This window comes from Enoplosus armatus, chromosome 2, assembly GCF_043641665.1.
Source record: "Enoplosus armatus isolate fEnoArm2 chromosome 2, fEnoArm2.hap1, whole genome shotgun sequence".
NCBI classification, from domain to species: Eukaryota; Metazoa; Chordata; class Actinopteri; order Centrarchiformes; family Enoplosidae; genus Enoplosus; species Enoplosus armatus.
The window spans coordinates 7158156-7180856 of NC_092181.1; the positions used below are offsets into that span (position 1 = coordinate 7158156).

The following is a 22701-nucleotide window of genomic DNA, read 5'->3' on the forward strand; positions in this document are numbered from 1 at the left end:
CTGAGCTTTACATACCTAGTTTGCCTGGATTACTCTCCAAACCACATTCAGAGGCCAAACACAAACACAATGCTACATCCAAACCAAAAAGCATTTACTTAAAGTACACAACATGTCATTTACGGCTCAGAATCTGATTCGTCAGAAAGATTCGTCCTGAGGAGCAGACTGTGCCGAAGCACCACAAAATTGCAAGTGTCCTTTTGCTCCGTGAAAGACAACCCTCTGCTGCCCCAGTGCTCGCTGTAAAGACAAACAACCAAATAATATGTTTCGGAGAGTTTGAGAACACCGGGGACAGCTGAGAGCCCCTCGTAGCTCAGCTCCCGGTCACACAACAAGAGTCTGGCTGGTTCAGCTGAGTCCGGCGTGCACTTTCACCGCAGGGGCGGTGTGAGACGATGAAAGCCAAGCGCTGCACTCCCCGTCTTTGTAGTGGACATAAAAAGCTATTAGAGGACACGGGGCCTGAGGGGGTCTCTCGCCCTCTCTCCCTGATGTAGAGGGGAGGGAGTAAGTAGAGATAGTGCAGAGATCAACCTTAATTTGAAAAATCTTTCCCGTTCATGATGGATGAGAGCAAAAGCAGGTAAGGGAGACTTATGTTTGAGTTTTTTAAACTTTAGGATTTTAGTGTGATCACAAGATGATCATTACTTACCTTGTATGGTAGGTCTTATATTGCTCACCACCTCACCTGCTAGATAGTAGAAATTCATCTCATCCTCAGCATACACAGAGGAGAATGGGATGCTCAGAAATGCAGCTACATTTTTCTCTTTGCACCATACGTGCCAGTGTTATGAGTCAGAAGGTGGACGCACCCCAGTCCAAGATGCCACATAGTGTTGTTTGTGTTGTTTTTCTGCACAACAATTTCCTGTTTACCACTGATTACCAGATTCAGCAGGACATGGGTGCGACTTTGGCCGGGCTTCAGACGGAGACATCACAGAGTCCTGAACTGGCTTTGTAGGCTATCTTGTAATTTTCTACTTTTTCTTTCCACCGGTGAATTGTTTAATAAGAAAAAGGCTTCACCCCATTGATAAATGTCTTTTTCATGTTTGTTGTTTCCTAACCAGAGGAGGTCTTTTTCTTAATCCTGATACTGTGTAATCTTTCAAGTTCTATATGAAACATTTTGTGGGGCAGCAGTGGTTTAAAGGGACACTACAGTTTACTATTCGGCCTGTGAAAACTTGTGATTGTGTAGTGTCGTCTGTGGCTCTGGAGAAACTCTGAAGTCTGAAGAAATAATGGGGGACATGGGCATTTACCAGGCAGAGCGTCTCACAAAAGATGCTTTTTAGTTACATTGTGGGAAATGTAGGATCCAGCATTCCAGCTGGACCCATACTAGTGACAAAAAGTCAGGATGTCTTGTTTCCAAACCACAGCAAAGGTTATAGGAATCTTTGGTTGTTCTAAATGAAACACTTCAGTAGTCAAATGTTTTAAAGGAAATACTTACATGAGAAGATTGACACCACTCTCGTGTCTATATGGTGAACATGAAGCTAACGCCCGTAGCCAGGTATTTTAGTTTAAACTACTGAAGTTATTTAGATCGTACAAGAGGTGGCAGTTATACAGGGGGTTATTTCATAGACTATTTCTTGGTCTCCATAAAACAGGGATTTGCCGCTTTTACACTTTTGTACAGATTGCACAAATTAGATATAATGTTCCAGTGTTCATGCTAAGCTAAGATAGCTGGCTGTAGCTTTCAATTTAGCATACTGACATGAGTGTATTTTCCAAAATCTGGTATTTGGTGGTATTGATCTTCTCATCCAACTGTTGGCAAGGAAGCAAATCAGCTTATTTCCCAAAATGTCAAACTCTTCATTTAAGAAATCAGCTTGAATCATAATTTTGTCTGTTGCATATTATTAAAGTGAGCCATAAGGAAAGGTCTACCCCAGTGGACAACAGTAGATGACTGTGTTTGTTGTTTGAATGAGACATCCGACTGGGATTAAAATGTTGTCTATTTCAAGAACTCTGTGGTTTGGAGTCAGTTTGCAGGATTGCTCATTTGTCAACAAACGTGCACCTACATGTACTCTCCGTCTTCAGCATGAGGAAGGCCAAAAAGGGGGGGAAAGCACACTTGCACACATGTCCTGGGTAAAAACAACCACAACGATGATTTTTCCCGTCTCTCCTCTTTCATCCAGAAGGGAAGAGTAAGAAGGAGAAGGGTGCCCCTATCCAAAGGAGCACAGAGACCGGCATGGCAGTGGAGCTGACCAGGAACATGAGCCGCCAGCCCAGCAGAGAGTCCAACAATGGCAGCATGAACAGCTACAACTCTGAGGGGAAGTCAGTAAACCACACGCTTCCTTTTAATCACTTTCCCTTAACCATCTACACCCTTTTCCTCTCTTAAAAGAGAATGCCAAACGATAGTTCATTTATTTCCGTCTGTGTCTACTTTACATTTCCACCTGTATTTTCAGGCAGCAGTATTTATATCGTTTCTTTTTTGTTGGTTTCAAATGGCAAGTTTTACACTGCTAAAGCCACTGTAGCTTGAAATTAACTGCTGTCCCGCCCAACTAAACCGCCCTTAATGACATGACGTGGATGTGACAGTAAAGTGTGTATGCCAACATGTTCGGAGGGATTGTATCCAGGCACACGCTTCCATCCCTGCACATATGTGTCAGGTGACTGACAGTAAACAGAGAGTAGTGTAATGACCACGCTGTACGCTCAGCGCTCAATGAGGCGGCGATAAAAACACAAACTTTGACTAAATCAAATTAAGGCCTGGCGTTTTCTGTGATGGATTATAACTTTCAAGATATTCTTTCATGCTGTAAATAATTACTGGAAGCAAATGGGTTCTCCTGACCGGAGCAGAATGAGTTGTGAAGTCTCAAAGTATGCCGTGGGAGAGAGGCAGCCTCCAAAGAATCACCTCTGTCTTTGTGTGTGTACTTGGTGACGTTGGTCATAATCCACTCACGTTCCTGTGTTGTCTGTCTTAGTTTGATCTTCTCTGGAGTGAATCTGGGGGCCAGCAGTCAGTTCAGTGACTTTCTGGATGGCCTGGGACCAGCTCAGTTAGTGGGAAGGCAAACACTGGCTACTCCTGCTATAGGTAAGAGGCTGCTGACACTTTCAGGCTGACGCCCTTTATTGTAACATTGGTCTAGAAATTATAATAAATATTATTGTGTATTCAGTTATTTTCTCGATTATTTCTAGCCTGTGTGTACTAGACTATTTTTTATTTTTATATTATTATATTAAATTATATTCAATTTATATTATTAGTTGGTGTTAATTACTATTAAATCAAGACTGTGTGCCATCACTAATTCTAAGAAGCCTTTGTTGATCCCCAGGGAGTGAACTGAAAAAAAATAAATAAAGAAATTAAAACCCATACATTTAAGAGAATTTCAACTCAAACAAGGCATGCATACAGAACATACAGTGCCCCCCCCCCCACCAGTATTGCACCACAAACTAATAGCACAGCTTCTAAGCAGAGTGTGCACGGTAGACACCATATGTAGTGTAATATGGTAGAGGATCACATATGTGATATTATATTACATCTGTTATATTACATTGTGTATATAATGTAACGTAATATTGTGATAAGTAATAATATGTAATTATAACTGTATTAATATAGTAATATTATAGTATATGATGTTGTATTAAGTTTGCAATACACTGTATTGTTTTCACATATTGAACCCTTTGGGCCATTGTATGTATTCCCAGGCCTGCTGACACACGTTGCTCTCATCAGTATTAGTCTTAATAGTTTTAGTTTTTTTAGTCTGAGTGTGCAGTCACTACCACCTGGTGGACTCCATGTTCATCTTGCAGCTGCCGGCATCTTTAGCTCTGCAGCACACGCTGTCATCGAACCAATCGTCTTTTCCCTCTTGTGCGTTTCCCCAGGTGACATCCAGATCGGCATGATGGAGAAAAAGGGTCAGCTGGAGGTGGAAGTCATCAGAGCTCGAGGGCTCGTACAAAAGCCAGGATCCAAATCCCTCCCTGGTGAGAACCTGAAAGACCTTTCAGATACCAAAGAGCAACTAATCCCCCCCCCCCACTCAAGACATCAGTCACACACTCTTCACTTTATTATATTATATATTAACTCTACATCCAGGAGATACACGCAGCCGAAGCTTGCTTTGTGCTTTGTCCTTCCCATAAAGACATAACCAGCTGTGAGACCTGATCTAGATTATATTGGCAAGTCGCTGTGTTCCTCACTAATGGCTTTTTTATTGTTTTGTCTCTGCCTTCAGCTCCATATGTCAAGGTCTATCTGCTGAATAATGGAGCGTACGTAGCCAAAAAGAAAACCAAGATTGCACGGAAAACACTTGACCCGCTGTACCAGCAAGCACTGCTATTCGAGGAAAGCCCACAGGGTAAAGTCTTACAGGTGAGCAAGAAGATATATGTCTTTTCATCACCAAGTTAAATGTTTTTGTCCACGTCATACTGATAAAATATGTTGTAGCAGGAGGAGGCAGACTGCTGTGTAATTTGTAAATGTTTCCCTTCAGGTGATTGTATGGGGGGACTACGGCCGCATGGACCATAAAAGCTTCATGGGAGTTGCACAAATCCTATTGGAGGAACTGGACTTATCAAGCACAGTCATTGGTTGGTACAAGTTGTTCCCGCCGTCCTCCTTGGTGGATCCGACACTTGCCTCCCTAACGCGGCGGGCTTCCCAGTCGTCTCTCGACAGTTCCTCCGGACCTCCCGGGGTCCGATCCTAGTGGACCAACGGCTCTGCGCCGCTCGACGAGTAACAAACTCACGAAACGTGCTGTAGAGAGAGAAACAAACAAAAACAAAAGATGGCGGGAAGCGTAGAACAACAACAATCATAAATAGTCACAACGAGAAAGCTTTGTTGAGATCTGACAATCACTTCTGTCGCGGTTCATTTTGTCTGTTGTAGGGAGCGCCACATTTCAGTGTTTCATATTCATTCAAAGAAAAATCGCATCGTTTTTTCTCTGTGCGTGCTGAAGAAGCCGGGCTGTCGGCAGACTACGAGCGGCAGCTCTCGAGACGGGAGGCGGAAAAGTGTCAGAGAATCAAATGAAGCAGGGTGGTTTTTAACTGAATCAACAATAGCAAAGAAATGTACGTAAGCGTCGGAATGTATGGACTCGGGACAGAGGAAATCACCCTCCACACCTGCAGGCGGGGCAGTCCTCCCTGCAGTGGCCTCCTCCAGAACCCCAACAGACTGCCGGCACTCCTGCCCCCCAGGCAGGGTGCTCCCGCGTGGGTATTCAGTCTGGACGCACAGGGCCTTCTTCTGGTGCCTAGACCTTGGAGCCGCATCACTGGTCCCTCTCTCCACTTCTCAATATGTTTACCATGGCTGCTCTGAAGCCATACTGTTTCAGCGTGTTTGCTTTGTCGTTCATTTCTTTCCCTTTGTTACTACTGACACAAAATGTTTTTACAGTGCGTAAAATGCTCATGATAATGTTGTCAGTCTGGTGTGTGCATGGAGAGAAAAAAAACTAAACAAAAAAGGATATAAAACTATTAAATGTCTGCAAGTGTTAGGCAGGAGAGGGACTGGTGATGAAGACACAGCTTAGATTTTTACACAGTGAGATTAGCGTGCAGCGTTGTTTTCCTTGTTCCACCGCTGGCAAACGTCCAGGCGTCGTCTTTGTATAGATGTATATTAGGCCTCCCAGGAGGTTGACCAATAAATAAAATTTATGTCACTTTGAGATATCACAAGGGTACAACGTCACTGTAAGAAAACGGGGGGGAAAAAGGACCTGCGCAAGAGCAAAATAGGACCGTCTAATTTTTCACATTCTTTGGGGAGCGCATTCCCTCGCCCCGGCACGTTTCAGGTTTACATTCTTTTGGAATTTAAACACAAGCACAAGAGCTTGATTTTTTTACAACAAAAAGTTTAACTTTTTGAAAAAACAAACAAACATGTAGTTTAAAAAAAAAAAAAAGGAAAAAAAAAGAAAAAGCAACAATCCCGTCACTGGTTCCGTTCATTTCTTTGTCAAGATATTAGGAAGCAGGCAGAGAAGAAGAATCACCTCACAGTTTCCCTCGTGCATCTCTGTGAAGGTGAGGGTAACCAATCACACTGACCCGTCGGGACACCAACTCCAATGCTCATCCTCCGTTCGCCCCCCCCCCCCCCCCCATCCCCGCAGACTCCCCCCAACTGGGAAACAGGGCGGGGCCAGCATGACTTTGGAACCTGTTCCAAGCTGCATGCACATTTTTGTAAAACGAAACAGATACAGAAAAAAAAAGATACTGAACTAGATACATGTGTTAGTTCCACATACTGTAGGGCCGCTTGTATGTTGCATGCAGTTGTACAGTTTGCTCGTACTTGAATATTAAAGAGATAAAACCAAGAAACCGAAGCCATTCCCATTACACAAGGACATTTGAACTCAAACTGCAGTCTATTCCACGTCCCTCAGTCCGGTGCTGAATGTCTCTCAAAGCGAAACCCCAAGATTACGTTGATGTCTTTCCTCCACCCTCTGGAAGATGTACTGTCATGTACGGTAGTACTGAGCAGACCTCGCAGCCCCTCTTACTGTTATTCCACATCATAGTATACCTCCAAGGGGCTGAGATGATGTATGAATAAATATGTACAAATCCAGATTTCACTTGTATGAAAATATGAATTATGTTTCAACATGATGATTTCAGATACGCTAACACACGAACTGTTAAGTTATATAAATAATACAGACGCAGATGCACAGAGAGTCACACACTGTAAATAGTCCGGCAGCCATTCACTGAGTTTTCACTGGGTTGCGTGATATTTGCAAAAGTCATGTAACAGGATGGACGAGGAGCGGCTGATGCGTCGTTAGGGACCATGCAGTGGGACAACACAAGGCGATGGACTTGGGTCACGAACTGGCCGCTAAAACTACAGGTGTACCACTACTCTAAAAGTCGTTGTCTGAACACTTCTTTGTGCTTCAAACCCCAATGTCTGACCGACCCCCCCACCCCCCCCCACCCCAGGCCATGTTCAGTCCCACTACGAGAAGAGTTGACTTTTCTTTTTCATCGTCCGGTGAAGCTGGGTTTATTTATTTTTTTGTTTTCCTTTTCTTCTTTTGTTTCTTTCTTTGTCAGTATTAACAGGAAAAAATAAATAAATTGCTGATTGTTTACAACTTCTGTGTTCCACTGAAACAAAAAGAAAATTAGAAAAGAGTAAAGCATTCACTGCAACATTTCTTGTTTGTATAACAGATGTGGCTCAAATGATGTGTATGTTTTATATTTAAAAAAAAAAAAAAGTTCATTTTTATTATTTACAAATAAAAAGAATGTGTGGAAGAAAACTGCTTTTGTTTCGATGTCTCCCTCAAATCTCTGAGCTCAAATAATCATATTTTGTAGTGTGTGTGTTTTTTTTTTTTTTATTATCCTCTCAGCCTGCAGTTGACCTTTGACATAATGTCAAAAGGTCAAAGTGTAAAAATGGGATCTGCTGCCATGTTTGTGGGAACGTTTAATATTTTCTTACTCCCATAAATGTCCTCCGTCAGTTCTTCACCTGCATGTCTCGGCAGAGCAGCACAACGTTAGACTGAGGACATAAACTCAAAGAGCAAAACGGAACATTTCAAATGTAAGATACATGAAGAAGATGAAAAGATCCATTTTAAATGTTCCTCTTTTCACACAGTGACAAATTACTCCCAGTCAGCTAACCTATTGATAAATGGTCAGTACTAAAAACTACCAGCCAAAATAATATTCAATTACCTGAGAATGACTCACTCATTCCTTTGAGGTCTTACATTGGAGATAATTTGACATTTGGGAAATACACTTACTCGCTTTCTTGCCGAGAGTTAGACGAGAAGATTGATACCACTCTCACATCTGTGTGGAAAATATGAGGCTACACCCAGGAAACCATTAGCTTAGCTTAGCTTAGCATAAAGACTGGAAACGGGGAAACAGCTAGCCTTGCTCTGTCCAGAGGTATAAAAAACCAAATCTGCCTACCAGCACCTCTAAAGCTCACTAATTAACACATGATATATTATTACAGTATTCGTGCTAAGCTAAACTAATGGTTTGCTGGCTCGAGCTTAATATTTAGCGTACAGACAGGAGAGTGGTATCAATCTTCTAATCTAACTTTGGCAAGAAAGTAAATGAGCGTATCCCAAAATATTCCTTTCACTTTATGTGCGATATCAATCAACCACAACCATAAGAATGAAAGTACTGCTGGGATAAAGCGCAGGAGTGTCCTCATGAAACCTCAGTTTAATGTCATTTTGCCTAAATCAGTCCAAATTAGAATCTAAAAATATATGAGAATCCACCTTTAAAAAACCCACCATGGGTAATGTGTGTGTGTGTGTGTGTGTGTGTGTGTGTTTATAGAACTACACTTCATCGTTAAAACCCCCCACATTCCCAGAAACAATACTGAGGAGAAGGGCAGCTGGAGCCATTTGTACCGTGACTGTTTTCAGACGTAGTATGTGGAAATAAACGGATCAAAACTGTCCTCCTGCAAAAGCCCACAAAAGCTGCCTACATTTGCTTGGTGGAGTTGTGGAGAGTTGCTGCAGCCCCCTCACATGTAAATGACTTTACGTTAGATCAACTTTATTGTCATGTGTGGGTATAAGTACAAGTAATGGCAGTAGTGAGACATTATCTGGGACGGTGGGCGTGACCACTGTTTTTGAGGAGAATCAAAAGAGGTTTATACTGTGATTTTACACACTTTGTTTTTTCTTAAAGTTGTGGAAAATAACTAACTCATGCATTGCGGTCACTGCCCTGTGTTGTCCTTTGTCTGAAGATGCATCGTGTCACTCACTACATTTCAGAGGGAAATATTGTACTTTTCATTCTGCTACATTGTGACATGTGACAGCTGTAGTTCATTTCATTGCAATTCGTGATTTTCAAGCATTACGATGAATTCACCATGAACGGCTAGTTTGACTTTAGCATCACCTGGACACCTGCTTTAACATTAAAACACTGTTTTAATATGTCAGGGACCATACGTCATTGTGGATGCTTTAACTTTGGAGCTGCACTAATCAATATTTTTTTATTAGCAACGGACCAAATGACTATGTGTAAAGTTAAAGGCGTTGCTCACAGTGACAGTCACCCAGCTCTACGGCTCCCCTCAGCTCTTCTCGGCATGTTGGGGTCTTTCGACTTATTGTTTTGGTTTTTGTGGTTCACTCTCGCGGCTCTCATCGACCTTGTGTCCAGCAGCAGCAGAAGGCAGCTGTTTTCAGTGAAAAGTCTCTGATAAACCCACTGAGTGCTACCGACCCAGCAGCAAACAGCAGACGGACAACGTTTGCAACTAGCTGGCGGACATAATATTGGACTGGCATTTGCCATGTGGACAGAAACAGCACTTGAACGCTGATGCTGCTCAACAGGCAACGCGCTGATGTGGTTGTCGGAACCATAGACATGTATACGTAGACGCTGCGCTGGCCTTTGGCTGCCACGTTGGACCAGGTAAGATTGGTGACGGGGGAGCCGCAGTTTTTCGGGATAAAAAGCATTACAACGCTTACATTTCTCAACCGATGTTCAGATGCAGCCCGTTTACAACGCGCTGCTCCTAAGTGGTCAGTAAATGCAGCTTTGAGAACCTTTTGCGACTAACATGTCTTTCCTTTCAACTCAGTAAAATTTTGACTTTTACTTGGAAAGGAGCAGTTTGGTTTATATGCAGGCATGGCCGGACCTCCATTCACAGCACCGCCTGTACTGTCACGTCTATCCTGTCACCATCTGGAGGCTCTCCTCTCTCCATGTAGCTTCTGCAAAAGAAAAAACGTCAAGGAAAAAGACAGTCTCGTATAGAAGTGGTAACCTAAACTTCTGGAGAGCAAGAGTTTTATTACCTAGTATTTGTTGATAAGAGCACATGGCAGCCGTGTACTTCTACAATATAACACCATAACTCTTTGCGTCGGATGGTGCTGCAGCGCACCTCGCTGAAGAGGAAGTGGAGCCAAAATTGCCTCATGTGTGACCTCACATATGATACAGGGCTGCAAGAGGGCTTGGGAGATTTATGTTCCACATCCTCTCGTTAAATAAGCACAAGGGCCCCCCGAAACAACATCTGCAGGCAATCTTGACTAACCCTCCCACCAGCCTTTGCCGTGCCAGCCGGGTCCCCGGCCACCCCCCCCCCCTCGTCACAGCATCAGAGGTCACGACCTCCGCGTTCAAAGCGTGGATGCAGATGATGGCGGAAAAGAGAACCGCAGATCGTGCGAGTCAGAGGCCACAATGAAATTTCCATGCTGCTCCCCGGAAATGGATTAATCTATCTAATCAGGTCAAAGGTCACACATTGGTGGAAACAGAGACCATGACTGGAAGTGGAACACAAACATGTAGACTTTTTTTAATATCGTCCATTAAGATAACCTTCCAGAAGATAAAAAAAAAAGAAGAAAAGTAAACATACAAAAACATACAGTGTAGGCCACTTTGAGAAGGCTGTGTTTCCTCATTCTAACGTCTTTACTTGTTGAAGACGTATGACAGGGCAAATCTTATATTTTCAACCCCTTAACACCCCCCCCCCCCAACATATCATTTCATTTACACATTTCTGACAATGTCACCAAGAAAGGAACATATTGAGCTTGGTAAAGACAGATGCACTGGATTACATTAGATTGTACGGGTGTAGCAAATAAAATGGCCAGCGGGTGTACATGATGTGACCTCATTTGGCAAAACAATCCCAACTCATGCTCCGATGACTACTTACTTTTTTTATTCAGAGCTTTCAACAGTGTCGCATGGCCTTCATGAGCAGATTTGGATCGGTGAGTTGTCATGGAGACCGATCTCTCGGCATGCAAGTGCAGCAGTTGCTCTGGTTTCATTCGTGGCACTTTGAGACTCCTCATGTCATCATGTCATCGCATTCGACCCCATGAGCAACTGAGCAAACTTGGTCCGCTGTCGGTGGTTGAAAGCACTGGAAAAAGGCTAAAGGTAAGTGGGGCTTGAGTTGGCAAAACAACTTTCACGCTTAACTCAAAGGCTGTTTTGGTGTCTTTGGAAACTTCTCCACTAGAATATAAAACAAACTCCGGGTTGGGACAATGTTTGGCTGCACAGCACGAGTTTGTGCTGACGGAGCAAGTCGGTTTTTGAACAGACAGAGGAGGAAATGAAAAAGGATGAAAAAAAAAATTCAAATCAAATAAAATGCTAGTAGTTATCTGTTATAGCACATGTACTTTAAGCACGTCTAGGCATTGTATCTGATTCATTTGTCAGGGTAACAACAACAAGTCTCAGTATTGCCGTATCACAACCAACCTCCATCAAACCGTGTGAGCTTCAGTGCCCAAAAAGTCTCCCTGTGATACGCACCATCGTGTACTTCAGGAGCAAAGAGTCAGAGCTGAGAGCAAAAGATTGCTTCTGCATCCAAAACCTGGGACATTGCAGCTGTCTGGGGGAAGAAAAAAAAAAAAAAAGGGGGGCTGTCTGGTGCCGCAGCCACCAGCAGATGGCGTGGTTTTGTTGCTTTCGCCACTGCAGGTGAAAGCAGGTCCGGTCCACACTCTCTTCAGCTTCTGTGGATTAAATATGAGAATACACACTTCCCTGCTCTCTGAGTAGCCGAGACAGGACGCTGACTCCTGCTGATAAGGCTGTCACACACACACACACACACACACACACACACACATCCCCCTCCTCGTTCACTGTAAACTTCACTTGTTAAGAATTTTAAAGTATTTCTCTTCACACATGTGGTTGATGAATATTCTGTCTCAAGTCTGTGAAGTGAAAACAAGTCTTGAAGAGAGTGTGTATTGTGCGCATGTGAGGGGGGAAGTCCGCGCGGAGGCATCACGTTTTTCCTCACCACTTTCACTTTAGGCTACAGTGACACAAAGGAAGCAGTATTTTCACTCCGATTCAGCCGCTTGACCCGCAGCCCAGTTCACTCTGAACACACACACACACACACACACACACACACAGACGGCGCACGTCTCCATCAGGCCGTGCGTCGCGAGTTTCGCATCTCACCGTGCACGAGACATCGGAGGCCGCGATGGGTCCAAAACAAAAACCGGAGAAATGTGCCTCTCATGCCACGTGCTTCCAGTGACGGCAGGTGAAAGACGGATCCTGTCTCATGCAGACCGGATCGAACATGACCCCATGACCTGTCGATGAAACCATAAGAGAGCGTCTCTGACTTCATTCAGACTCCTGCTGGCTCCACCGTGATGTTTTCTGCAGATGTGCGGTTACCTCTCCAGCCGACCAAGTGGAAAATGCATCACAATCCATGTTACCTGATAGGCTTTTTCTAAAACGGGGTGTAATTTGGAACTTTTTTTCTCACCCCCCCCCCCCCCCCACTTCTAAATGAAATTACACGAGGAGCGACGGTTGCTCATTTGCGTTTCTGCTCCCACCTAAAACAACAACAACAACAACAACAACTCCCAGAGGCGGAAAGCTTTATTCTTGTGTGATGCGGGGGTTAGATAAAGATGTTTATTGTGACACGAGGTTGGAGTCCGGCGCGGCAGGCACGGAAGGTAACGCAACAGGCGGTAAGGCGCGCTGGGAGGAGAGCCTGTGCTGAGCACTAACGCTAGAAAAGATACCCCCCCCCCCCCCCCAAGCTCCGCCGGACACGCGCCGTGTCCAGAACCTGTTCTTTTTGTCAGATTGGACGGCGGCACAGGGCGCGGGGACAGGAGCGGTGCGTGTCTTTACGCGGCGGCGGCGAATGGCTCGAGGAGAAGAAGAAGAAGAAGAAGAAGAAGAAGAAGAGGTCGATGCGGGAGGAAAGAGGGCGGTCAAAGTGTGACGCTCAACAGTGTGCCTTGCTCTGGCTTCACTCCCAACTCCACGCCTGTTAGACTGCGTCTCGCTAAGTGTCATTTATTGTTCGCCCAGGCCACAGCTCCCGGCGCAGGACACGCATGCTTGAAGAGACCTCCGCGCACTTGACGCCCGCTTTGGTGATGCCATGCCCCGGAACCACAGCGGAGACGAAGGCGGCACCGGGCTCTGGATGAGGACGTCGCCGGGGCACCGCAACGAAGGCTACGGCTCGAAGGATGTGGAGTCCGGACGAAGGATGATGAACAGCGCGGGCGACGGTTTGCTGTCCACCTCCGGCGCGGCAGGTGCTGCCGGGTCCGAGAGCCTGAGGGGGAAGCAGGGAGCCCGGCTCAGCCTGCTGGGGAAGCCGCTCATATACAGCGCGCAGAGCGGCCGGAGAAACGTGCGCTACCGGCGCCTGCAGAACTACCTGTACAACGTGCTGGAGAGACCCAGGACCTGGGCGTTCATCTACCATGCCTTTGTGTAAGTTTATTTCCATAATTTGCATGTAGGGTAGTCTTGCTGGAGAGACGTGGAGCTGCACACCTGTTGATGCTGTTCCAGTCTCACTGCGGGAGCACGCCTCACACAGCGACATGTCGTAACAGCTCAGGAGGACTCAAACACAGAGAGGCGCAGCCGGGTTTAGTCTCACAGGGGCAGCACGGTCTTTCAGCGCATTTTCACCCATCACACTGTCACCTCTCTGCACGATGGCCGACATGTGGCACGTGATAAAACGGTGCACAGCTCATCTTTAACTCCTCTTTTAACAGACCACAGCACGAGCGCCTCTTCGCCAGAACGTACTCCACAGCTTGCTCACAAAGTCCCCTCTCTGCTGTTTGAATTAACCCGCTGACATCCTTATACAGGTTTATGATACAAACAGAGGTTTACTGTGTATTACTCTACATTGTGTTCCTTGATGACTGTACAGGAGTTTTTGTTTGGTTCAGTGGAGTTTAAATGTAAGATTTAACACAGTATTTGCACTGAAATATGAATATGTAGCAGACATCAAGACTGGTGCCCCCCCCCCCTCCCCCTCCCCCTCCATTCACTTCTGCATTCATTGGGGCCCTGAGTGCTGAAGTAAGTTTCACATCTGTGCCGTTAAAAAAAACAGAAGTCAGAGATTGTTGTTGTGCTCCTGGAGGTCAAGAATCAGGAACATCTTCAGCCTTCCTGTCTGCTGTCTGTCATTTTCGGCTTCCCAACCAGCTGCGTTTGATTTCCCGCCTGCGACTGTTGTTGTGGCATCATGACTTGTCTCTGAGAGGAAGGAAGTTGAGACACATGCTGACTGCAGAGGACCATCTTTTTTTTTTCTTTTTTTTTTCTCAGTGTGGGTGTGTGTGTGTGTGTGTGTGGGTGTGTGTGTCTGCGCACTAGGAGGAGTGGTTGGAAAGAGAGGAGGGCTGGTGGTGGTGCTGCCGCTGCTTGAGCTGTTGTCCTTGGCCCGAGCAGCTTGTGAAACTGGTCACTTTTGTCTTTAAAGCATCCCTGAAGTAGCCTGGCTCGTGCATCAAACTGTGCACAGGACAACGCTAAGCATGCATGACCCCTGTTGGGGAGTTCATGTGTGCTAAGTTTAGTGAAGACACTTTTGAAATACTATTTTCTTTTTAGAAATTACACTAATTGCTAGTTTCAAAACATTCTGCCTTTTACAGACAATTTCAGACTATCGGCCCAGTCTTACCAGAACGTGGTGCAGAGAAATTCATTGTGACATAGGCTGATTTAAGGACTACTAATAATGCTACTTAGTGGACTACTGTAGCCGGCAAGTTAATGGCTAAGCACACTAGCAAGCCAAGAACATGCTAGTGCTAGTCTGAGCTTCTTCCTGTTTTCCTTGCGCTGTTTACTCGCTCTCTTCTCAGGGGTGCACATCTTTTATATTCAGTAGAGTTATTGAAGGGGGGGGGGGGCTGTCCAAACCAGCTAGCTTTCTGACAGTCAATTGGCAAGCGCGTTAGCTCAGTTTACACACCAATTGAGGACCGTTACTACGAGCGACAAAGCTACGTCAGTTGTGAGCACTTATGGAGATAGCTATAATACAATTCAAACACAAGCTAGTCAGCTAACTTGGCTAAATAAGACAGTACCACAGCTAGCCATTGTGCTTGTAAAAATGTACATTGCGTACCTGGTACTCTCGTAATAGCTGCCACCTGCAGCTATACTCATCGCCGTCAGTTTGTAGCTTCATGTCATCGGCTTCCACTGAAAATGACTTGTAGCCTGTTGCTTTGTCTCCTGTAGTCTGAACACAGCATTAGCGTCACATAAAAGTGGATGGTACGACACAGCTAAATAAGCTACCACAGCGTTCCTCCGTTCTGCACTCTCCGGCTCCCCGTTACTTCAAAGATTTCGTCACAAAATGTTGCTGCTGTAAATGCGGGACTGTGTGGAACAGGGAATGGGGCCTTAAGTCTTTCCAATCAGGCCAGTTTGCACATGAACTGGACATCTGACATTTCATTGTTTTCGTCAACTGGTATTTCCAGTCAATCAGGGTCCAGCATTTGCCCAAGGGGAGTTTGTCTTACATCCAAGATATCCATCTGATAAGCACCCCTTTATCTAAACTGCTGTGCATCATGGGCAACCTTTTCTTATCTAGAGCTGTGGTAGCCTATACTGAGATACGCAATTATTGTAAATAAGGCTAGCCTTTTAAATGTACTTTTTACACAATGTCCTATTACTTTTTAAGATAATTTATAGTCTCTTCTGCCTATCTACTGTAGTGTCTTAATTCCTCACAGAGGAGGATTACATTTATTGTGGTGTGGAAGTGTTTCAGATATCAATTCAGTCCCCGTTCATTATGAGGCCTGTCCAGACTTTGTGGGGTCAAAGAGGTTTTGTAATGATGCCAGTGACCATCATGGGGGTCGTTCACCTCAATGATGACTTTTTTTATCCACTTTTATTGGGCCATCACTTCAGAGGGACACCATTGGATTTCCCTTTGCCCACTCTGGTCTACACTTTTGCTAAAAGGTTGACTCAAAAGTGCTTATTTGCATATCTTATGAAAGCGTTGACTCATGCACACCCACAAGGATCCTCGGATTCGAACTCTTTTCTCTTCACATGAGCGCTCGTGGACGGTAGGAACGCACGGTTGGGTGGCTGGGGAGTTGGTGAATGACGTTCTTTCATCCCTGTGGCAGCGAGCTTGAACCGGAGAAACGGAGGGACTGAACTCCCACTCAGCTCTTTGCACTCTCCCCTGTGATGAATGCTGCTGTGATGGTTAGTGGACTTGAAAGTTGCACTGGTCTGCTGATATGACAGTTGCTACAGTTGAGAGCCTCGTCGCCACAGTTTTGTAATCTACAAAAACAAGATGATATTCATGTCCAGCCGACGATAGAAAGCTGGCTCTGGTTCACATTTACCGCTATTGAAAACCTCAGGAGCATATTTATCAATGTCTCTTCAAACCAGATTTCTGCAAATGGAGTGCTCAATTAATGCTGTTTATGAGCCAGTTTGCACACAGGAAGTAACAAACTGAAATCCAGAGAAATGACTCAACAGGCCCAGCCTAAGCCCTGTTAGAGCCCCCCCCCCCCCCCCCCCCTTAACATTCAAACCACACAATCATTGTGTGAAACAGGTGGTTAAAAAAACAATTATATCACTCATTTGAAAAGACAAGCCTTTTGTGTTTTGGATGCCCCCAGGAAAGGGTGTTGCCTTTAGGTGGTCGCCTTGTTTACTTTTGCCACAGGCCGCTCCTGATACCCACGTTGGATCAAAAATTGACTGCAGTCCCTAAATAACCGACACTAGAATATCTCTGAGGCAAATAGCAAATTTGCATCGTCTCAGTTAAGAAGGACTGGGTGTTCTTCTCTCCTGCTGTGCGGCTTTGTGATGTAAACTGAAGGCATTTCCATGTTTTTACATAAAACTTTTAAATACTCTGTAGTTATCAGTAATCAGAATACAAACATGGCAGAAGTGGGGCAAAGACTTGCCCAGACTGGCACATAATGCACAATTTAATGTTTCTGAATAAGTCATAGTTTAGCCACAGTACTACAAAAACAGAGGTTTATGCCAGGACACATCATTTGTATTTCATAAATCAGGTAATCAAAGTGTCGCTTCTGTGCTGTTTCTCTTGTGATTGTGTGATTGTGTGATTGTGTGATTGTGTGTGTGTGTGTGTGTGTGTGTGTGTGTGTGTGTGTGCTTCCCCATGAGCAGCAGTGTGTTTGGTAACTAATTTGGCCATGCTGTTTTGCTTGAGCAGTTGAAGCGCTTCTTTTGGACAACTCAGAATCTCAATTTCACCATCCACTGCTTTCAGGTGGCAATAAAAAATAAAAAAACCCAACAACCCAACCCAGCTCCTCTCCTTATCTGACTCGTCTGAGCCGACACATTAGGAACAGGTCAGAGGAGCAAATACGCTTACGAGCCTGATCCCGCAGCGTTCGGTTATCCTCTGTTTGACATGCCCACACAGCGCATCCTCGTCTGCTTCGATGCTTAAAGTGATATTTCACCTTCAACTGTGTTCCACTTTCTGACACACACACGTGCCTCCAGGGGACGTTACTTCTTTAAAACGGTAACGCGAAGAACTCGCGACGTCGGGGGTCATTAGCTGTGTGATTAATGTTAGATTTTCGGAAATAAAAGCCGGTGGTGAAGTCACTGTGGACACTTGGCGGCAAGGCAATGTTAGCGTTGGACCCCGTAGCTTTCATACTGGGTACTGATAGCTAACTGAAGGCCAATACCTTGCTCACATGTGCCCTTTCACTCCTCTGCTGTTGCGTTTTCATGTATGCTGTATGTCTACTGCATATATTTTTATCCATTCCCTATGTGCGACAGCAGCAGCACTGAGCCGGTCTTTGTGCTGAGTTCAGTTGCGCCTGGGGTCCCGGCCTGCCCTCCTTCCTGCTTGCACACACACACATGCACAGTGCTGCCATTCATCTCACCTCTGGATTAACAAGCTCTTATCCTTGCAAGTATGTTCAGGGGCAGGAAAGTGTGTGTGTGTGTGTGAAGGGGAGGGGGGTACAGCGTTCCCCACCTCAGGTTTCTAAACTGGCCCGCTGAACGACGGAGGGGCATGGAGTGGTGACATGAACTCGCTGCTCTCACTTGTTAAATATCTGTCAGTCGGTTTATTGTTGGAATACTTGAATTTATAGGCTGCAGTAAAGGATGCTGGCTCATCCTGAAAGCGGTGTTTGATGGGCATTATTGGGGATTTGAAGCCAACAGACACAATAAAATGTTTAGTAGACATCTGAATGACTAATCAGACGCTGCTCTGAATCCCAGTGCTGTTATGTGTTACATTTTGAGCTATCGTTTATAGTCCAGCCATTGAGATTCTGTCACTTAGAAATATCTGTTTTTCCTGTAAGCCCCCCCTCTTCATTATCTCTTTGAGATGCTTGTGCCCTCTGTTGTGGAGCAAGTCCCAGCGCTGTTGTAGATCCAACTCAGAAACCCCTCTCTGCCCTCGCTGGCATTCATGCTCATTCACGTTTTTTAACCTGTGTGACACATCAGGGCGTTTTGCGCCAGCACATAGTCGGGGTCCACTGTCACCCTTTTGAGTGTGTGACTCAATGGGGGGGAAAAAAGGCTTCTTATAAACAGCGAGAGCAAGGACCAAATTTGCATCAGTACATCAGTGTCGCAGAGAAGCCGGCTGGTCTGATCAGTGACGTAAAGCAGAGGTGTGATGCCTTTGTCCAGATGGCGGTTGCTTGACACTGCATCATCATCAGTGCAGGGGTGAGGAGCAGAAGCCGGGTCAGGGCGGTCACGGGCGTCACATACGCATTTGTGATTTAAATGTGTCTGTGACGGCTTGACGAGATTCAGACTTCATGGAAGGACCGAATTTGTGTGTTTTGATGGATGGTTTCTCTGGTTGTTTATACATTTAATTGTAAGGATGTGATACTTTATAACGTCTGGTCATGCCTTTAAAGAGTTGTGGTTTTGCATGTTTTAGCCCTTTAGCTGCCAGCATTAACTGCTTGGAAAACTCTTCCTATTTGTGTTCGAAGATGCTCCCACATCCAAAGTCTCAGAGTCGGCTGCCTAGCAACAACTACACACAATAACTTAACTTTGACAAAGAACATAGAGGCAACTAATTGTTCACCACGTTGCCTATCTCAGGCGAGTATAAAGCCCCCTGAAGTTGGTCTCCAGCGTGCACTGAAATGATATATAACAATACACATTTGCCGTCATTGATTAAATCCAGCCAATCACATGCACGTATTGTTTCAGTGCGTATGTAAATCATTGTGCCTGTTTGAATCCAATCAGAGGACAGTCCCAGTTGATGGGGGTCGCCTGCTGTTGGTGTCATGTTTCAGCCCTGGGTTTACTCAGAGGGAGTTCCCCTCGCTCTGGTTTCAGACTGAACACAAAGACAAGGCCTTGGTGCAGGGCACGCCTGCACACATGCATTTGGTACACACAAGAGAAACATCATTTACCTACACAGCACCTGTTTGTCTCCTTTGAAAGGCTGCCTCGCTTTAACGCGCTGCCTCGCTTTTTTTTTTTTTTTTCTTCCTCCAAATCTTGAACCAACCAGACTAACATCTGTAGGCATCACTACTGGTCGGCTTCCCACCGCTGAACACTGTCAGATCCAGCTTCCAGCCCGGTCAGGAACTCCTGGCCGCAGCTGGGAATTGAACCTGCAATCGTGGGCGAGGGTTTTTCCACCTGGCTGCCCCTCGAGTCTCACTTTCTGATGAGTAGATTTTGCGGCTGATTGTCCCAGCCAGTCATTTCACAGGTTGTAGTCTGAGCTGCAGGGGACTTGAGTGAGTCACCTTCAGTGCGAGAAAAGCACCTTTTTCTCATCTGCCCATGCCATTTCCCCTTACTGCCTCTCCTTTCCCTCGCCCCTTCATATTTACCGCAGTGCCTCCAGTTATTTCATGTTGGTTTTTTTTTTTGTGGTCCTCTCATCTAGCCTCCCCTCTCTTCCAAGAAAAGAACATAATCTCACAGAACTGTAGAGGCATTACATCAGAATGACCTATACCATCAGCTGTGAGTGGTGTTCAAGTGTTCATCTCTTCGGTCTTCATTGCCTCTTCTCGCTTATCCTCCCTTCATCTCTCTCCCCTGTGGTCTGCTGTGCTGCTTGTTTGCATTTCCGTCACCACTGCGCCCATGTTAGCACTGTGCTGAGGCCAGTCTGCAGAACAAAGAGAGGAGCAACGAGTATGACCTGCCATAGCTCGCTCTCTCTCTCTTTCTCTCTTTCTTTTAGCCTATTTTATATTGTTTTAGTCATTCATGATCTCTGAGCCTTAATCCCAAATGTGCTGGCAGATGCTTGCCTTGAGGGGAGCGATGCAGGGGGAGGCGGGCCGTTTGACTGGTTTGGAGATCTGACTGTAATAGTTCCATCTGATATAGAGTGTTACGCAGGCAGATTGGGGCCTAATAACTGGGTTTATCCGCTGCCGACTGCTGAGGTGCATCAGAGCGAGCCTCATGCAAAACACTCTCTCTCTCACACACACACACACACACACACACACACACACACACACACACAGCCAGTCAGCCTCCTGATATGTTTTTATATAAGCAGCACCAGCAGCCCCTCAAAGCGTCTGAGAAGTCCCAAAGTGAAAAGGGCAATTTTGAGCACTTTCGTGTTGCCATAGCAATTGATGCTGCCTCCTTGAGCTTGCACGAGGAAAAACCGTCTTGGGTCGGTTTCAATAAGCGTGCAAAAATAAATCCGAGTGAGCGCTCCTGCCTGCGTTTCTGTCATGCACTGAAGGTGCCACCCCTACTGGCCGTGCCGTCACTGCTGTGCCACCACAGCCAGCAGTTACTTATGGCTGATACAAGCCATGCCCTAGCCACTGCTACCAAGCTATATTTAGGCATGCAGCAGTTCGGTGTTCATGGGTCTGTGGGCCTGTCATGTCCCTGTCTGAATAACAGCTAACCCTGAACACCCCCCCCCCCCCCCCCCCACAGACCTAATTTAATAGGTGCTCAGGCTTCTGCATTTCAACTTCCTGTGATTTGTATTACTCTCTAGGAAGAAGGAGTGGACTTTGTGTACAGGACATGACTTATTTTCACTTTGATTGCCTTTATAGTTTATTTGAATCAAAATCAACACCCATATCATTTTGTTGAAGACTGCACAACTTTAACTGATATTGCAGCAAACGTCAAAAGACCCACAGTATCAAAATGCCTCCGGAAAGGCACTCTTGGTTCAAAAATAGCACCGCTGTGCCTCGTTCTAGTGTGACGTAGGCCACACACTACAGTAGTCATAATGTGAGGGGGTGGGTGGGTTCTATGCAAGGACAAAGGATTTACCACCATCTACATTCACAGCCAGGGTGAGCATACATGCTGAAGATTGGTCCTGGAGGGGGAGAGGGAGGGGGCGGCAGCACATCAGGGAGATACAGCACCAGGCCTTGCTCTCGGCACACGGCTTGGCACGAGCCTGGTAACGCTGCAGCGTAGATGGTGACAGGCCAGAGGCCCTCTGACCTCCCTGTCTTACCCACAGGGGCAGCACTGCAGCTGGGTAGCCAGCCAGCTAGCCAGCCAGCCAGCCCCCCCCTCCCCACACACACACACACACCGTATGTACTGTGCGTCCAAGTGAAAGGGAGGACAGTAGAACAGCAGAGGAAAACAGAGACAAAAGGGGAAGGAAAGACAGTTCCATGGTTTCTGTCTGTCTTGCGATGCTTTCATTGTTTCCTGTTGCAGCACAGCAGTTCTTCTGATGCCCGTCAGGATCGGCATCTCCTCCACTGTGTGACAATGAAATTGCCTCTGTTGTATGTGTGTTCATGTGGACTCACATACTAGTGCAGTCTGTGTAAGCCTGAGAGGCTTGTTTGCGCCACACGTTATGACATAAAGAGCCATCACTGCCCCCCCCCCCCCCCACCGTCTGCAAATACACTACAGCTCTGTGGCCTCTATTTCCTCCTCCTCTCTTTCCTCTTGCTCCTTTAGTCCATGTCTTCATGTTTAAGTTCGCACATACAGAAAGAAATGTGATGTCAGCCTCATCCCCCGTTACCCCCATGCAGCAGCGGGCCCGTACACAGCGGCCCCTCTGTTTGGGAGCATAAAAAGCTCAGTGTGGGAACCTCACTAAAGGGCAACCTCACTCAACTCCAAAACTAACGGCCAGCTCGGAGGCATAACAGAATACAGCATGTGTTTGTCAAGATCAGCAGGTAATGCAGAGCACTCAGGTCTCGATCTGTCTTGTCAAAATAGCCAAATGTCTTTTTTTGAAGTATAATCATTTGCTTAGATTTTATGGTATCAGTCATTTTGTGATATTCCCACTGTTGTTTCTGCCCCAGCCGAGCTTCTCTTAGGTTAGTGTTTTATGACTGCAAGTCACAAGTGTCAGGGGTCAACTCATTTCTGAGTCTGAATTCTGTGAGAGGGAGCCATATTTTCTGGTCAACCACAATTTTTTCCCATAGTTGTGAACCAGTGAGAGTCCCACGCAGCCGCGGCCCCGGCCAATGTAATCTCTTATTTGTCCTCACAAAATTACACAACGTGCACTGGAAAATGGTCAGCTGGGTTACAGGACTGAGGTTAAAGTGCTGAGGTATGGATGAACGCCTTAACCATTACATTGCTCCGTTAGCACTTTCTTGTAGCGTACTTGTCAGAACACGTTAGTGGTAGGTTTTTCTCCCGAGGTCACCTCCGGCGAAGTCCCCTGTCATC

At 45.8% G+C, this 22701-nt stretch overlaps 2 protein-coding genes across 4 annotated transcripts in view; both read left to right on the plus strand.

Moving 5' to 3' along the window:
- LOC139290900 (regulating synaptic membrane exocytosis protein 1-like) overlaps positions 1-4772 on the plus strand; it is a 66558-nt gene extending 61786 nt beyond the window's left edge. For all 3 annotated transcript variants that reach the window (XM_070912730.1, XM_070912736.1, XM_070912743.1), the window contains 5 exons: positions 2184-2328; positions 3000-3112; positions 3931-4032; positions 4290-4429; positions 4554-4772. In XM_070912730.1, the coding sequence (XP_070768831.1) occupies positions 2184-2328; positions 3000-3112; positions 3931-4032; positions 4290-4429; positions 4554-4772 (719 nt within the window). The remainder of the gene's footprint in view (positions 1-2183; positions 2329-2999; positions 3113-3930; positions 4033-4289; positions 4430-4553) is intronic.
- Positions 4773-13063: 8291 nt separating this feature from the next.
- LOC139291804 (potassium voltage-gated channel subfamily KQT member 5-like) overlaps positions 13064-22701 on the plus strand; it is a 100640-nt gene continuing 91002 nt past the window's right edge. The window contains exon 1 of the mRNA XM_070913914.1: positions 13064-13404. Within this exon, the coding sequence (XP_070770015.1) occupies positions 13064-13404 (341 nt within the window). The remainder of the gene's footprint in view (positions 13405-22701) is intronic.